Source organism: Pleurodeles waltl, chromosome 8 (assembly GCF_031143425.1).
Source record: "Pleurodeles waltl isolate 20211129_DDA chromosome 8, aPleWal1.hap1.20221129, whole genome shotgun sequence".
NCBI lineage: Eukaryota > Metazoa > Chordata > Amphibia > Caudata > Salamandridae > Pleurodeles > Pleurodeles waltl.
In genome coordinates, this window is record NC_090447.1 from 743909948 (window position 1) to 743928390 (window position 18443).

General features: G+C 42.9%; 1 protein-coding gene across 1 annotated transcript in view; it reads right to left on the reverse strand.

Annotated features, from left to right (window-relative positions):
* Positions 1-18443, reverse strand: part of F10 (coagulation factor X) — a 242593-nt gene that overhangs the window by 65607 nt on the left and 158543 nt on the right. The window contains exon 7 of the mRNA XM_069204955.1: positions 6463-6580. Within this exon, the coding sequence (XP_069061056.1) occupies positions 6463-6580 (118 nt within the window). The remainder of the gene's footprint in view (positions 1-6462; positions 6581-18443) is intronic.

The following is an 18443-nucleotide window of genomic DNA, read 5'->3' on the forward strand; positions in this document are numbered from 1 at the left end:
GGATGGTGGCGTTTGCAAAATGCTTGGTGCGCGCCACTGTTGTACTTATATTCCAGACAATAGTGTGAAAATTAAAACTATGCTTGCTAATCTAACAAAAGAAAGTGCAGATTTGAAGGAACTGAAAGAACCAGGAGTGTGGGAGAAGGTTGGAAAAGGACTTGCTTCAGTGGGACATTGGATTGGGGGAATTTGGAATGGAATATTGTTAAAAATAATAGAGGGAATTTTAATAGTTATAATTTGCATATTTGGAATTTGGGGAATAAAAAGGGGAATAATAATGATTATGGAAAGAATTAAGAGAAGAAAAGAAGAGAAAATTATGAAAAGAATGGCAGAAGAATACAAAGCGCAAACTAGGGGAATTAAAAGGAAAAGAGAACTGACAGAATTTTAATGGAATAAAATTTGTGGGCGTGGTTTGGTGTGATGACAAGTAGTCATCAGAGGAGGGATTGATGAAGCAGAAAATGAAGGTTTTACATTTATTAGAGCGTAAACGTAGTGTGAAATAATCATGTGTGACTTTAACCGAACTAATAAAGATTGTACGGGGACAAAATGTGTCCTCAGAGTAGTTTGCCAACATTTATAAGCGTGCTTTATATAACGTGGTGTATTAGAATTGCACTAATCCGACATAATCATAAACGTGTGCTACGATTTGCTTGCTTGAAATGTTTTAGCTTAGCATTACTCTAGTGCAGGCTTTGGCCTAGTTGCCTGGTCTCACGGTTTAGATGCTCGTATTTTTCCACTGTGCTAATAAACGTGTATTTTTGCTTGAAGCTGTACTTTTCCACAGAAACCGTTCACATGCTTATCTTAAGGTTTCGTGCCAGCCTGGCATATTTCTCTTTATTCCAAGGTCGATTTGCAGGTGCGGACAATGGAAGCTCTGAAAGTGAGTTAATTGGCATAAAATGTTGCAACTTGCGTACCCATCTCCAAGGATAATGTATGCTTAAGTAAAAGCTTGAGAACTGTCGTTTTTGATTGGACAATTTGAAGCTAACCTATGAACCCTCCAATGGAAGACCCTACTGGATTTGAACTGTTGTCTATTTAAACCAGGTGCACGAGAAGAAGGTAGCCATTACAGCCATTTTGCCCGCGATTACGAACATTCGGACATTGCAGCGATTATGGCCCACTTTGCTGCGACGCCATTTTGAGAGACTTTGATGCTTTCTCTAATCGAGAGAAAGAGACTTTAAATGATTCTTGCCCTAGAGACTTTAACTTTGATTTGATCCCTTGCATGAAATAGTAGTTTTACCTTGCCGCCGTGAGGCAATTGCCCCGTCCACCCCTGCCCCTTTGCCCCGTCCTATGCTGATCGAAACGGTACCCATGCTGATCGAGAAACGGTACCTGAGACGAAGACTTCCTTGATTGCTGATCGTAATTGGTAAATATGAAAGGAAATTGTAAAATTGCATTGTGTTTCTTTTAGGTAACCAACTGCTGATTTTGATAAGATCCCTAGTTAGGAGTTTTTTTCTAAATTAATGTTGCTAAATTGTTTTGCATGAAGTCCCACATGCTGATGCTAATTTGAGGTTAGATGAGGATCCCATATGTCGCACGATGCAATTTGAGATCTTGTTATGCTGACTAAATGTATGCCATTAGTTCATTACAGATTATCGTATTAGTGATTTGCATAGCTATTATCGAATGCCTTGTGATTCAAATGCTACATAGATTACACTTGTTTCGCCGCTATGGACAGCTATTAATGTTCATATATGTTTATCATTTGGTGTTGAGACACATTTATATTGTGCTAGCTTTGTTAATATAGGGAAATAAAATTCACTAACTTTGAATAAACTGGTGTGATTATTCCTGACTGAAAGGTCAGGGTCCGCCGAAATGTATTCTGGATTAATTGTCAAGTGTTATGTTGATCAAGGTATTGCTTATGTTCGTTATTGATTATTGATTTGATGAAATTGATCAATTAAGAGTACGGAGAGTTCCCACTTAGTCAAAAGATTCATCGGCCTAAAGAGCGTCCGAACGCATGCCAGTTTGGTCGGCCATCTCAGGCCGGCCAAACTGACATGCGCACTTAGGTTTCTCCAGTTCAGCTGTGTTGCAGAGCTGGGCTGAAGAAACGGCACAGACTCCATTTTACTATCTGAGCAGCAGACCAACTCACTCAGATCAATCCTGGCACTGCTCTCATGCAAGGTGTAGCAGAGAGCAGCACCAGGATTGTGTGGAGTGCCCCAGGGACTGCTGGGACACCATCAGGAGTGAGAAGAGGACTGAGGTGGCCGGCAGTGGCAAGTACGTTTGTTAAAAATTATTATTATTTCCCATGTTCCTCAACACTCCATCACACCCATTGAGAATTGTGATGGCCACCACTGTTGATTACCCACTCACCTTCCTTCTTGTCATCCTTGCCTGACCAATCGTACAGGTTTTCGCCACCTCATTTTGGGACACGTGAAGCTAATGACTTTGAAAGTGGTGGGGCAAATAGCTAAGTCCCACACTTTTCCAAAAAACTATCTCTTTTACTAATATCTCCTGGGCCCCTGGCACAAACAAGATTTACAAATCACAGGGTCACCTCGATCTAGCTGGTGTTTAGAATCAAACATAATCCATTTTGGCAGACTCCACGTGTGGCAAATTTCTTAGCCTCTCTGCTTTGCCAGGTAAGTGTTATATGACAGTAGGTACCTACAGATCTGCAATTTCTTTACGACATTAATTTGTGAGCAGCACGCCAGTAGGTTGCACATCAAGTAATTTGCATACTTATTGGCAGAATTAGGTTGAGTACTCCTCCTTCTCCAAATGCATAAATGCAAGTCTTTATAGATGCTCTTTTGTTTTTTCAGATATTTGAATCATGGATTGATGACTCTTCTCCTTTGTTGAAAGTTTTGTATGCTAAACTGACAATGTTGTTAAGTTTGATTTCCACTGAAATATTTTTGGCTATTGGGGCTCTGAATGAGTCTGCCAGATACTCTACTCCTAAAGGAGTTTTGTTTCTTGTCTCTAAAAGAACCAGTATTATTTATTCCAGTGGAGAGTATGCTTGTTTTTCTGATCATCCAAAACTAGACTAGAGGTTTAAAAGAGTGTGAATTGTGATCTGCCTAAGCTGCTCATTTCATTTAGGAAACATATTAGGCCCTGCCCCCCTCCACGCTCTCCAGGAGGGGAAGTGGGTCATGCATCTAGCTGGAATAGATACTACCTGTTTTGGGGCCCTCTCTTTGTGGGGTGCAATGCCATCAAAGGGTTTTTACTCTGGTGCTAGACTAGAGGATATTTTAAAAGCTTAAGCCTAGTCCTCAGTTTCTACCTTGCAAATATTTTATCACAAGCCTATCCTCCTAGCGTCTTTTCCTGTGATCATTGAGCTAGATACATAGATACATAATTTGAGCTACTGGTCCTGACATAAAATGCAGCATTTCCCTGTTTTTAAATGTAGAAAAGTCCAATTTTTTAAAAGGTGAATTTGATCCTTCCTCCAGCACTGAAATCTTTATATATGACATTGTAATGATTCTGTTCTGTCCCGTTCTAGTTTGATTTTGTGAAAGGTTTGGTTTTATGTAAATTGTTTTGTGCTCTTCACTATCTTCTCTTTTGTCACTACTTCTATTATCTAGCATTTTTTTTCATGAGGATGGTTTGGAAGTTAAACACTGGATGTCTGTGTTCCTCCTCTTCAGACTTTGCTTTGGCTTTCTGGTGGCTTAGTTTCTTCACAGACTTTAAGATGTATTTTTGCATTAAGAAAAGAGGGCTGAAAATGGTGCAGGGGCTCTACATATTGCATAGTAGTAACACTTGACAACTGAGAAAGTCCTCGCCTGTAGTTTTTGTCTCTATACTGTCTGTTGTTTCTTTACCTTCATGCTATCAATTTCTTCACTGTTTTTTCTGGCTGCTTGTTTAATTAAAAGTAGACACAAAATCTATAATATTCACTGCTGTGTTGTTAACACAATTGTGACTTTCCTACATTAAAAAAATTGAAAATCCACATTCTCTTGTGAGGAATCTGATTTTCTTGATGTGAATCAGAAAATTTAAACCAGCCTATAAATGCCTTTATCAGCAATATCATTCCCACCCATGCTAACAATATCCTTCAAATTGACACATAGGAATCACAGCAGAGTTTCATAAATCAGTAGTATAGCAGAGAGGTTTACACCACTGGATAAAATTAACTGCATCCAAGCTACCTTAAGTGGAAAAAAGCGAATTATCAAACATAAAAACTATGGGCCAGATTTACAAGGCCCTAGCGCCTCCTTGTGCCACATTAGCATCATTTTTTTTACGCTAATGTGGCTCAAGGAGGCAATTTTCGCCATACCATATTTACAAAGTGTTGCAATGCATGCATTGCACCACTTTGAGTCCCATTTAACCCCTTGCATCACATTATGGTTGCGTCAGGTATAATGTATGCAAGGGGGGCATTCCAGCGTCAGGAGGCCCTACAAAATGGGGCGGTGAAACCTACAAGATTTCACTGCACCCTTTTTGGCATCATTTTTAATGTCTGCTCAGATCAGGTGTTAAAATGGCGCACCCATTGAAATCAATGGGCCTCCTTGCACTTTGCTACACTAGCGTCAACATTTTTGGCGCAATTCTTACAAAGAGCTACAATATTGTCAAAAATGTTGCCTCTATTGCTCTAACGACCACCAAGGTGCGCCTTATTATAAATATGGCACACACATGGTGTTGTTAGGAGGGGTAAGGGCGACGCAAGAAAAGTGGCGCTTCAATACTGATGTGCCACTTTCTTGCAAATCTGGCCCTATGTAAATACATAAATAAATACAGCCAATGACAGACCTTGGTTTTCAATTGAAGCCATGTTGAAGGCACACTTATATCTCTGTTTTGCAGGTGTGAATTGCATTATTTTAACCCAAAATGGCTTTCGTTCCTAAACAGAACAACACTACGAAAAGGAAATAATATGAAAGGCTAGGCTGGTCATGAAGTGAAAAAATGGTCTGTGTCTGTTTATTTGAAGTGAGTCCGAAAGGCTTTGAAACCCTACCAATACGATTTATACAAATGTTGACTTGTCTTAAATTTGAGGAAGTCAAATCCCCTGATTAACCATTAATAAGAGACCATATCATCTTTGTCGCAATTCTTACAATATGTGCCTCATTTTGAGTTGTCTGTTGTTTGCTGCAGTATTTTAGCACCTGGGAATACGGGAACAAGGCCAATGCAGGCCATAGGGGCCCATGACTTAGGGGGGCCCAAAAATGTCTATGAAAATTTCACAGAAATTTACCATCGAAGTCAGAGTGTCTGCCCCTCAGTGCTGGTGCTCTCATTAGACAGAGCTGTCAGCTGAAGAAGAGCTGGGCGCAGTTAGCTATGGAGGCAATAAAAGAACAATGGGGCAAGGAGGCAGAAGGGAGTTTGCACCTCAGAAGCCCTGTAAACTGACACGTCCCACAGAAAGTGAGAGACTTTTCATGGTTTCTGTAAACAGAGGCTATGCCACTGCTTGCTACGAGTTTACAGAACAGTAGCAGGTAACGTAAGGGCACAGTGTTGTCAGAACGTGCCTCCGTGGATTACCGTCATTGTCATAATATGTGGATAGCCTAAAGGGCAGCAGCCTCCTTTACATTGCCCTGTGTGAGTTTTCAAGCATGCACAGCAGGAAAAAAAAGCAGCTGTGTGCGCCGAACACTGTGTATGGCATCCTGTCACTGGGCAGAGCGATTTGTGAATGCATTTCTCAATTAATTCATATCCAGCAAGAACATTTCCCCATTATCTGCACTGTGAGAAGTCCAAGCAACTTGTTTTAACGTGCGTCAGAGATGACACGTATCTTGTTTTAAATTGTAGCCTGAGGTGTCACTTGTTTTAAAGTGCAGGCTGCAAGTGTTCAGCTGTTTTGTGCCTGAGGTTAGGAGCTTGAACTGTCAAATGTGGTGTAGGCTTTACCCATCCTCGGCTGCCGAGCAGTGTAGTTCAGATCCTGCCACATTTCCAATGTTTTGTCAATGTTCTATAGACTCCTGATATCAGTTGAACATAAAGTTGGGCAAACTCTCGACTACTGTGAATTAATAAAAGAATTTGCAGGGCAAAAAGCAAGGAAAGTTCTCTTTTTATGAAGAAATAGCATTATATATAATTCTACTACAGGTGCACTTATGTAGTTAAATTTTACTTGTTGTAGTTGTTAACAATCTACTAAAATAAAATGAGTAGAAATGCAAAACAATTTGACTTGTGTTAAGGCCCACAGTATACTCTGCACAGGGCCCGAAATATCTTAAGGCCGGCACTGCGAGTACCTCTGAGGAGAAACCTCGTATGCAAGCTTGAAATTGAACGGACAAAGAATACATGTAGGTCAATCCAGCATCTGGACATAATAACAAAAGTATGGCTCATTGTTATATACGTGTTTTTACTTACCTACAACAACTTCAAAATATTTAGACTGGTTCATGCAGTGAGCTGCAGTTAGTATAAAGTATTCGTTCAGAATCGTCCCACCGCAGAATCCTTCCTGATTTTCATTCACTAAGAGAGCCTGAAAAATCAAACATGTCCGCTGTTAATATTACACTTTGTCAGGCAAAGAGGGAGCGCAATTGCAGATTGCAGCGCCATTCTAGGTTTCACACAGAAATCAGGTCACATAAGGGTAAAGGAAAGTTGTGAAAGCTCAAACCCTTCATCAGAATGCTTGTTTTCTTGATGCGGCATGAAAAGAGCGACTTCTTTAGACAGTCTTTCACTAGTGTGTAGTGGTGTTGGTGGCTATGGTGGTGGGCACCACCACTCATATTTCGGAACATATTTTTCATCATTAGATTTTGACCAAGAAAAGACAGGGAAAGGCAGAAAAGAAAGAAGAAGGGAAGAAAAAAAGACAAACAGAGGCAAGGGCAAAACTATGGATAAAAACAACATGCAAGACTGAAATAAAGAGAGAGTGGAAGTGCAGGGTGATGGAAGAAAGAGGCATGAGACGGAACCAAGACTATGCAGGCTTGGCATTGGGAAACCCCAGAATTCTGCAACACCAGCGGCAAGTTAAAAAGAAAACATTTGGGGGCATATTTATATTCCGTTTGCGCCGAATGTGCGTCAAAAATTTTGACGCACTTTCAGCGCAAACGTTGCCCCATATTTAAACCCTGACGCCCGATCCAGCGCACCAGGAAAATGGCGCTATGTGCGCCAGTTTTTGGAAGCGGCACCCCGCCCTGCGTTAATGACATGCAGGGTAGGCGTTCCCGTCCAAAAACAGACGCACATAGCGGTGCGTCGTATTTATGCTTCCGGGCAAAAATCACTCCCGCGCGGCAGGCGTCGCAAAAAAATCACGCAAAGCACGAATATCGTGAAATTTTAACGCCTGGGTCAGGGCAGGCGTTAAAATGGGGCAAACACACCTGTACTTAATCAGAACACACAGAACAAACAACAGAGCAGCAGAGCAGCAGAGCAGCAACAGGGAGACATGGAGGTGCTTTTTCTTCAGCGTGCACGTAGACGCAGAGCCCTGCAGCAACAACAGCAGCCACAACAACAACAGCAGGGACCCCAAAGACAGCGCAGAAGGCAAGAGAGGATATTCCGCCCAAGAACAACCCTGCATGGCCTCAGGGAACGAGACATCATCCAGAGGTACCGGTTGAACTGGCAGGCCATTCAGCAGCTGCTGACAAATATTGAACAGCAATTGGCCCCCACTTTAGTGACTCCACGCACTATCCCAACAGAAACAAAGCTGCTTGCCGTACTTCACATGCTGGCAAGTGGCTCCTTTCAGACGAACTGGTGCCCTGGTTGGTGGAATCTCACAACCATCTTTCTCCGCATTCCTGCCTAAAGTACTGGATGCCATCATTAGACTGACACCCCGCCACATCTGCTTCCCTAACACAGTGCAGAAGCAGCAGGAAACTAAACAGGGGTTCTACGCCATCAGTGGCTTTCCGCACGTCCTTGGTGCAATCGACTGCACACACGTACGCCTTGTGCCACCTGCTGCGAGTGAACACCTCTACCGCAACAGGAAGCACACACATTCCATCAACGTGCAGGCCATAGTCGATCACCAAGGACTGATCAGCAACATTGTGGCTAAATATCCTGGGAGTGTACATGACGCATTCATCTTCCGTCACAGCACCATCAACCAACACTTCCAGGATGGACGGTATGGCAATGGACTACTTGTTGGTAAGGACAAAAATCTACTTATATACTCACTGCACAGAAACCCTCTAGGATAAACAACCCATACACCACAATAGCAACACCTAGACAGGAACACACTGAGGTACTCACATCACTAGCCATGTTTCACAAGTCACCATTGAACCTCTCACACACTGGAATTTACTCTACAGCTTAGTGTGAAGACATTCATGACTGTGGTTGCCTAAATGTCACCTTGCAAATTGGAAGTCTCACAATAACCTGTACACTAATACAATGCATAAGTTTTAAGGGATGGGATGGCCTGGGTATGTTCAATTGAACGTTTCTAATACACTTTCATGTTTCAACTCTGCATGGAACTATCATCACACCCCCAGTGAGGACACACGGACACCTGTGTCACAAGTCACAATGCAAGGGAGGGCACACTGTACTTGAGAAACCGATACATCCTGCTGACAAACAGTTAGCCAACAAACACTTGCTCAGCCAAGGAAAAAAAACAATGCCAAAGTTTCCACCAACAACCATAGGTTGTCACATTAGTACACAAAATAGTCACAGACAACACAACACAACTACTTCCATCAAAGATACGTACAACAGTGCCTCCTACATCTAATTGATACCATTCTGTGTTTCTCTTTCAGCTGATCAGGGGTATGGCATCCAGACTTGGATAATGACACCATATGGGAACCCAAATACTGCTGCTGAGCGGGCATACAATGACGCCCACAAGAGGACACGCAGCATTGTGGAGCGGACCTTTGGGATCCTAAAGTCAAGGTTCCGCTGCCTTGACATCACTGGCGGAAGCCTACTATACTCCCCAGAGATGGTCTGTAAGATCATACTCACTTGTGCCATATTACACAATATTTGTGTAAAAAGGAACATTCCCCTCCTTGAACCGGACCCAGACATGCCTGAGGATGATGATGAGGAGGATGCTGGCCTGCAACAGGAGGGGGAACAACCTAACACGGCAGCAGGAGTGCGTAGGCGCCAACAGCTTGTGAACAATTTTTTTACTTAAGTTATTATAATCACTTGTATTCCACACTTGTAAATAAACACAGATAACAAACACCACATCATGCTTTGGCCTATTCATTTCTGACCACCTTTAGTTTGAAATAGCTGAAGATGAATGTCGTCTCATTGATCAAGAATGCCATTAAAATTCATCACACCAAAAATAAACATCACAACTGTATGCACAGAGGGTAGGATGTGACATGATACATTACCATACACAGAGCCCAACAAGAGTACAAATGTGACAATTACACATGCGGGATCCAAACAACTGAAACAGTCTCTCATCCAGCCCAAAATTGGAGATCATTTGAAAGTCACATTACACGTGTTCAGAGACTGGGTGGGACCATCCATGTGTACGTGACCATGTCATCAATGGCTTCTCTCAAGTGTGTGATATGAGCAATACACAATAGCTACAACATCAGCTGCCACTAACTCAGGAGGAGACCTTGAAGTTACAGTGACAACATACACCCAGACAGGTGATAGTGGATCCACATTCCCACACACATGTACACATATGTCATACAATCAATCTAATATTTGAAAGTAGACCATCACAGTTGTGTCCCAGTCTGAACCTAGCAGGAAGATTGTAACATGACACTAAACCAGTTTATGCAGAAAGGGACACAGACAACCAAAATATTCTTCTCATTATCACATCGGGAACGCTGAGAGTCTTGCAAACATAGTCATAGGAAAATGGTATGCAAGTTTGCTCCAATTCATCATTACTGCAAACGTCAAATGGGCTAATGAGATCAATGAATGGTCAACAGTCATTCATACCATATGGCCTTACATTAGCCCGCTGCTGCAGGTTTGCCATGATATAATAAATATACTCCATGGATACAGTAGCTATTCTGGATGGTCAAATCCTAGGGTGCTGGGGGCCTAAGTCCACCTCTACCGCCCCCAAAACATACAAGAATCATGTACTTGTGAACTAAACACATGCATAAGGCACATGTGTGGCCTCCATGTCACAAGTCCAACACAAATCTGAAACACAAAATCATAATGGGACATGCTCAGCCCCATAAAAACTGAAAGTGACTCTCCCACTCCCTGTTAGGACTGCAGATAAAAGCATCACCATCATAAATGTGGACACATTTTGGAGACGGAATACATAATGGTATCCCATCCATCATTTCAAAATAGCCATCAGCAATTACACCAAATATGTCGTCAAATATGGTCAATACATTAGTTAACATATCCCAAACATTACAGTGTGAATGCCTTCTATACATAAAACAACGGACATGTGTCATATACAAACACATATGTGTATCACATCGCACCGTTTGACCATGACAAATCTCCTTTCCAAAGCTAAAAACATGAAGACATAAGGATAAATTTGCTCCATATTCTACGCATACAGCATGGCCGTCATAATTTGTTCACGTACATGTGTGCACACAATGCAGAGTCAAATACAAATGTATCCAAAAGTGTCTTAATATTTCGCCTTCAAAGTATAATTTACATCCACAATATTTTTGACTCTGCATCATGTGCACTACTGTACGTGTAAAAAAAATGACGCCCATGCTGTATGCGTGGTAAAATTGACGCTACATGGACAATATGTTGGTCATCTCATGTACATTATAAAATATTAATATTCATATCATATTTTTTCACTCCGCATCATGTGCACTACTGTACGTGTAAAAAAAATGACGCCCATGCTGTATGCGTGGTAAAATTGACGCTACATGGACAATATGTTGGTCATCTCATGTACATTATAAAATATTAATATTCATATCATATTTTTTCACTCCGCATCATGTGCACTGCTGTACGTGTAAAAAAAATGACGCCCATGCTGTATGCGTGGTAAAATTGACGCTACATGGACAATATGTTGGTCATCTCATGTACATTATAAAATATTAATATTCATATCATATTTTTTCACTCCGCATCATGTGCACTGTAATGCGTCCAAAAAAAATGACGCACAACTGTGTATGCGTGAAAATATGACGCAAAACGGGAAAATAAAAACAGCGGCCATTTTCTGCAGGAAGTGATGTAATAGGATATCCTGTTTACAAAATCTGTACTGGGAGTTAACTTTTACTGTCACTTTGCAGTCTCAGATTTATCTAGACTGTGTGGTTGTGTGAAAGGTGTTGTCCTGTGTTTTACTGCTTTTGTGTCCTGTGTGCCTTGTATTTTGTCTTAGTGTCAATCTATTATTGTTGTATAACATTGTCTCAGTCTGTTTAGTGTTATTTTGTCTATACCTGTGATAGTTTGTATTGTCAGTGGGAGTCTGTTGTGGGTAGCATAGTTTGGGGGGTTAGTTGGGCTATTTTTCTCCTTCTTCTTTTTCTTTCACACCTCTACCTTTCCCCATTTCCCACTTTTACTTTCATATTTATTTTGTCCAGCATTAGTCCTCTCAATATGTCAGGTAGGCCTCGCCTGTCCAGGATGGGTGAAGACGAATTGGGGGGGTTCATATGGCTAGTAAGCCATTTCCTCCCACTAATGCTGGAAGCTGGGGGCCGTGTGATACAGGGGTATCACACGGAGGCGAGGAAAATCCGGTGGGAGAAGGTGCACCATCACCTGGTCCGGGTCTACGGGAGTCTGAGAAATGTACACCAACTCAAGCACCGCTGGGCAGATCTGATCACCAGGGAACAGGACCTGCTGGACCACCTGGGACTCCGGATTGGTGGCCATGTTGGTGAGTAAAAATCTATTAAATGGGAATGATAGAAATCTATGTGTGAACATGTGATGATTGTTAGCCAATCTGCAAAATAAGTAGCTGACTGTGTGTAATGCTAGGGAAACCTAGGCCCATGGTTATACACATAAATCCCCATATTTTGCAACACATGTACACGCAATAACAGCATTAAAATCCAACATCTATTTGTATTTTGCTAAGTCGCCCCCTCTCTGCGTCACAAAATGTTGCAAATGCTGCGCTACAAAGGTATACATATGTGTCCTAATGTGTATTTGTTGCAGAATGTGTATGAAGACCTATGCTACCAGTCCGATGGCTCATTTTTGCAACACATACCAGATGCCTGTAGCTGCATGTAATGTAGTGTTGCATTTGTGTCAGAAAAGCAACACGTGAACTGCTCTATTTGTACTCCACTGGTCATAATGGCCAGTGAGTACGTCATGTAGAAACAACATACCTACATATGCAGACGCCATAGCTAGACAGAAAATTGGAAACACATGATGATGCTATACATGTGTGTTGCCTTCACGTCACATGAAGTTAGTCATGTTGTTCACACATATGTCACATGTGTGTCTGGTTGCTGTGTGTTGAACCTGTCCACATAGCCTGTTTGATTGTGAGTGGTCATGCAGTCCTCATGGAACCAGTTTTGGAATGTCTCTCTGGGATGCACATGCTGAGATGTATGGTTAACATTATTGTTGGGGCATACTAATGGAGGATTAACTTGGACGACACATGACTGTCCTGGCCACTGCATGAGTGTAGTAGGGTGTGACACTGGAGCAGGAGACTCATCCAATGATAATGTTGAATACAAAGTCATCCATGCAGGATGAGCATGTGTGAAAGTCTATCATTACCATGTCATATTCACACAGTGTCATTGTAACAGAAATTATTTGTCCGTTCACCCAGTCTGAGTATAATCTTTGTTTCATGCTTTACAGGTGGACCAGCCCCATACACCGTGGGAGAGGTGGCCCATTTTGACGACCCCGATACCTACAGTGAGTGTCGCCTGAGTGCTATTTACATTGTTTGGTAATGAAGCATGATGGATTACTGTGTGTTCAAGAGAATTCATGATTTGATGTGCTGGCCGTTCATTGGCTTTGTTGTTTTAGTGTGATATCAAATTTGAATAATGTTTCTGTAAAGCAATACCTAGTCATCTCTCAGATTGAGGGGTTGTAGCCCATTCAATTAGGGCGGCAATTGGGAATGGTATGACTCATTTGGAATACACTGGTCAATGTTAGACTTGGTCAGGGACTTGCCATCAACTGAGTCTGCATATCAGACTGACAGTCTCCCAGATAGCTTAGGCACATGGCTTTGATGACAAGTGTTTCTTCCTAGTTGAGGATGGACTGTGTACACTGTAGGTCGGATCTTCCAGGGCCATGTACTTCCACAAGGTGAACTCGAAGTGTATGTGCCTTGAGTGCAATGGCCTAGGTGTTCAGTTGAATCATGTGAATGGGTGTTCTACCTCCTCTGTGTGTGTTGTTAAACATGCCTCACTAATAGTATGTTATGTTGGGCTAAGTCATATCATTTTGACATGTGTGGACCTGGGATGTGACAAGGTTGGGCTGACTACAACGTGTTGCTAGCCCTTCATAGTTGTTGTGTGTGAAGGCACATACTTGTTGAACTTTCTGTACACTCCTGGGTGTGCATTGAACATGGGATTGTTGGTTGTTCTTCCCACACCACCCACAAAGACTGGGATGTTACTGTGAAACAGGGTACCTAGGACTGTAGCAACCAGTATGTTACACGTACTTAGCACCTTTTGTGACTTGAGTTAGTACCTAGGGCCAGAGTGAGAAAAATGTCTACACGTTGCAAATGGCATAAATATATGTTTGTGATTTGCAAACGTCTGTTTCCTATTCCAAAATGTATTTGGTGGTCATGTACATATTAGGAAAATGCTTTTCAAAATGGAAATGATAAAGGGGTTTACCAGACCTACTTGCAAATCACAGTGGTAGGCAATCCAATTTGCAACCGAGTACGTGGTTGCAAAGTGAGTAGCTGTTATCATCCACTTGAAGTGGATGGTAACCAACTTGCTGACTGGAAGGGGTCCTCATTGTAAACCTTCACCTTTGTGAGTGGACCAAAATAATCCTGCACAAAACAGCCAGTGGTCTAAGGGACCAATAATTACCGTGAAAATTTCCTAGTTGAATTGTTGTGTTTTTAAACTAATTGCAGCTCATTTTCCTTTCAGGTAAACGGCCTACACTTGGGGAAAAATTACTTGCTTCATTTAAAAGCAGTCACGTCTATGGATTTCTGCTGGTACCAGCAGGCGTCCATCCCCGTGCGTGCCCATAGTCGCTACGGTGGGGCAACTTGGAACCCACATCATTGATGTTCATGAGGTGGGTTTTCGGGACCCCATAGCGACTCGCAGACGGTGTCAGAGACACCGTTCTGCTTTGCATAATTGCTCGTTGTTATTTCAAGATTCCTACATCTGACCCCTAGTGTGGACATATGATTCTGGGCCAGGGGTTCAATCTTAGCACACAACTAATTCCAAATGCCATTGAGTGAGGAGTGTGATTGTTATCACATAGAATGACATATGTAGTGAAGTCAGTATGCGGAAGAGCTGGTGCCATAATGTCTCATGCCTTAGGTATGATTTGGTTGAGTAGTTTAGGGTGATGTCATCCATCATGTAGAGACATGTATATGCTAGGTGTGATATGCCCTTAGGTATGCAGGATTCACATGTACTTCCTCTGAGCCTTTCCGTGAACTATGTTGTAACAATTGCTGCAAAAAATACATTCCTAGTAATGGACAAATGACCCATGGTGGTATTCAACCCACTGTAAATTCAATGCTCAATATTTCCCTTTTCTCTTCACAGCTGCAAACCTGAGTGCCGCAGAGCGCAACCATTTCGAGCGCCGTGCAATGAGGTACAAACACATCCGGCAGGTGCGGTGTGGGTATCGGAGGATGGCCCGCAGATATAATTCGGATCGGGCCTCCGGGGCGTGGTATGCCACACCACAGGCTCCCCCAACGGTGCCACCAACAACCACCGCCACTACATCCACCAGGTCTGCCCAAGGGGACACAGCAACGGACCAGGCATCTTCATCCAGACCTGGACCCAGCCGTGTGTTGGGAGCAGGGCTGTCCCGTGGCCACTCCACTCCAGCAACAACCTCCACCTCCACCGGCACCCAGACCAGCACTGACCCTCCTATTGACCCTGCAGCCTTCCAGGCATTGTCCAGAAAATTGGACAGGTTGATCCGCAAGGTTGACAACCTTGCGGAGGACATGAATGAGGTGAAGAAGAAGGTGCGCTCCATCCGGCGCACACTACGGAGGGCAAATAAGTAGTCATTTTGCCCTCCTGAACTTTTACCCCTCCCCTCTCACCTCTTTCCTTTTTCATACTGTTAGTTGGGTTTGGGGGGTTAGTTATAGGATAAGTATAGGAAATTAGGAAATTAGCTTAGTTAGTGTTAGGTAAGAGGGTGGGGGGTCCTTATTCTTTCTATCTAATATTTTTGTGTGGCTGGGTGGGTGGGGGGCAATGTTGGGATTCCTGTTTAATTAAAAAAAATAAAAAAAAATAAAAAAATAAAATATTACAAAAAAATATATGTTTGTTTAGGATAGTATAGTATGTGTGTAGGTTAGTAAGTGTTGTCCTGCATGTGTCTTGTCTCTTAATGGTGGGTGGGGGGTTGATGTTTAGATCGTTTCGTTACATGTGTAGAGTAAGTTTAGCTTAGGTTAGTTAGGGACAGTTGTGGGTTAGTAGTAGTCAGGTTAGATCAGTGTAGGTTTACCTTTCCCTTAGTTGCCTCTTTTATTACTACTTTGAAATAAAAAATTTGTTAACCCTTTACCTGATGCGTTAGTTGCTACCTTTTCATAGCCTTGACAACAGTGTAGCAGAAAGTTTTAGTATGACATTTGTGTTCCATGCTCGCTATCCCCAGGCTAATGAGGTTTAACATGCCAGCTACCCGTGTGCTAACTTGGTAAGTATCCACCATGTGGGAGAGCCAACATTGGTAGTGTGCATTGATCATCAAGGTTTGTGGTTGGTATGTATCCTACTTCACAAAGAGTGCTTCCCGACTTGTTATTGTAGGTAAATAGATAGGTCGGACAGCATTGTGAAGTTCTGGGAGAGCTTTGTAGATGAGGATTTGTTCACACTCTTGTCTTGTTGCTGTCATTGCTGACCTACATCATGTGTGTACTGATTCAGCATGACTTTCCTTCATGGAAGTATACGCCGTAAGGGTGATTGATGCAGTGTAATTTGTTTATCATTCCTTTCATTTTACAGCATAATTTCCAATTTTAGTATCGCATGGTGCCTACATTTCTCAGCCACCATTAGTTGTCTAGAATAGCTGTAGATGGTGCATCATTCTGTCCAACACAGCATGATTGTGTGTGCTTTGTCCCTTCATCAGTTATTTTCCTCAGTATAGTAAAGCTATGATGCAATCCTGGCCACTGCACAGATGTTTCAGTATACATGAAATCAGGACAGTAGTATAGAGTATCTACATGGTTGCCACACAGCCACTTTGGAGTTATCTACTGCACAGTTGAAGTGTGAAATGACACAGAGACACAATAGGTGTGCAAGTGATATTTATTTGTAGGTGGTGTAATGCAAAATGTCCATTCACAATGTTAGCTGAGTCCGTTCTGGTGCATTCTTACATGGTGATCCTACAGACGGGGTGTGGATGATGCTCCTGACATGCTGGGGTGAGGTCACAGACGGTGCAGAGGAACATGAATTGCCAAATGGTAGGAGAGAGACATTCACTGGCAATGGGGACAAGTCATACAGTGGATTGCCGAACAGTCATTGAGGGTAGTTGTAGTGAGACTGGCCTGTGTCCAAACGTAGGACCTTGGTCAGAGTAGGCCATGGTGCAGGGACTAGGGCTTCCGGGTACTCTTGCGTGTGAATGTTATCTGTTCCATGTCTTCTTCTTCTGATGTGTGTGTTGCCTGGTGTATCCTTGTTGTTGTTGGTTGTGAAGGGGCAACACACACCTCAGTGTTAGAAGACATGGAGGCAGACATCCCGGGGGCTGATCCCTGTCGAGTAATGAAGGGCAGTACTGCAGCAAGGAGGGCCTGCTGGTTTTTCAGAATGGCAGCCACATCCCGATGGTAGGCAGCCAGGTCGGCCCTGAGGGGTTCTATGTTGCATTCGTGCACACGTTGACTGGCTTGCAGTTGGAGTTGTTGTGTCAACTGGATGACAGCTGTGCAGATTTCCTTCTGTGTTTTTAAAAGTTCCTCCAAGAGCGATGTTCTGGCTTGCATTGCAGCTGCCTGATCAGCAGTTGACAACATGCACGAACGCACCCCCTCAAGGCTGGCTGCCATAGTTTGCATCCCCACCCGCACCTCCTTGGCCAGCTCCCGCTGGACCCCAACGACAGTTCTTTCGAAGCTGGTGCCAGTGTCGTCAGAGTCCTCAGCTGTGTTGGAGCTGGCAGGTCTTACAATTGGGGTGGCGGGTGGTTCTACTGTGGTGGCTGCTTCTTCTGTGCTCCTCCTTGTGACTGAAGGTGGGGTTTGGAGGCTTTCAAGGACCATGTCAAGGGTCTCTTGTGGGAGGTTGATGGTCTCGTCATCCATGTCATCAGGGAACTCATGGACAGGCATATCGGCAGGAGATCCGTGTTCCTCTGCAATGAAACAGGGTATAATTAGTGTGTCTGTGTTGTGACAATTTTGCTTTAAGATACAAGCCTTTGGATGCCTTAACTTTGTACTCTGTGTTTGTCTTGGTATCTGCTGTCCGTCATAGGGCATTGTTGTAGGCCTATGGCCCACCTGTGTGTCACATGTATGATATGGATCTTTCAGACATGTCTGCCAGGTCGCCTCTAGGTGTTGCTTTGTAATTATTTAGAAATAGGCGTTTTTTTGTCCTACTCCTCACTCGGTGTTTCACTATTGTTATGGAGGGACATTTTGTTGGGTGGGCTCTCATTATCCTACATGTGATTCTTGGCTTTCTAGGCAGCAGGATAGCTAATGGTGTGGGGGACTAAGTTTGGCCCACTTGTATATAACTCTGTCACCCAGATATTCAATTTAGCTCAGACTAACTAGCAGTGCCTCTGGTCTCCCACATCAAAGGAATGTTTAGACATCCGAGCGCATGACATCTTTGGAACTTCTCAGGGAAGTGGTGGTCACTCAGGTCCTACACAGTTCTATCTTTTCCGGTATGTTCCCATACACAAATGACAAAGACAGTATTTGTTTGATATGAAGTTTCATTGTACAACTGACTTGTAGGAATTTAGGTGTGAGCCCCAATAACCCAAACAATACACACTGTTAGAATTGAAATAGTCCGCAGGAGACTAATACATTAGTACACAACTATCATGGTGCC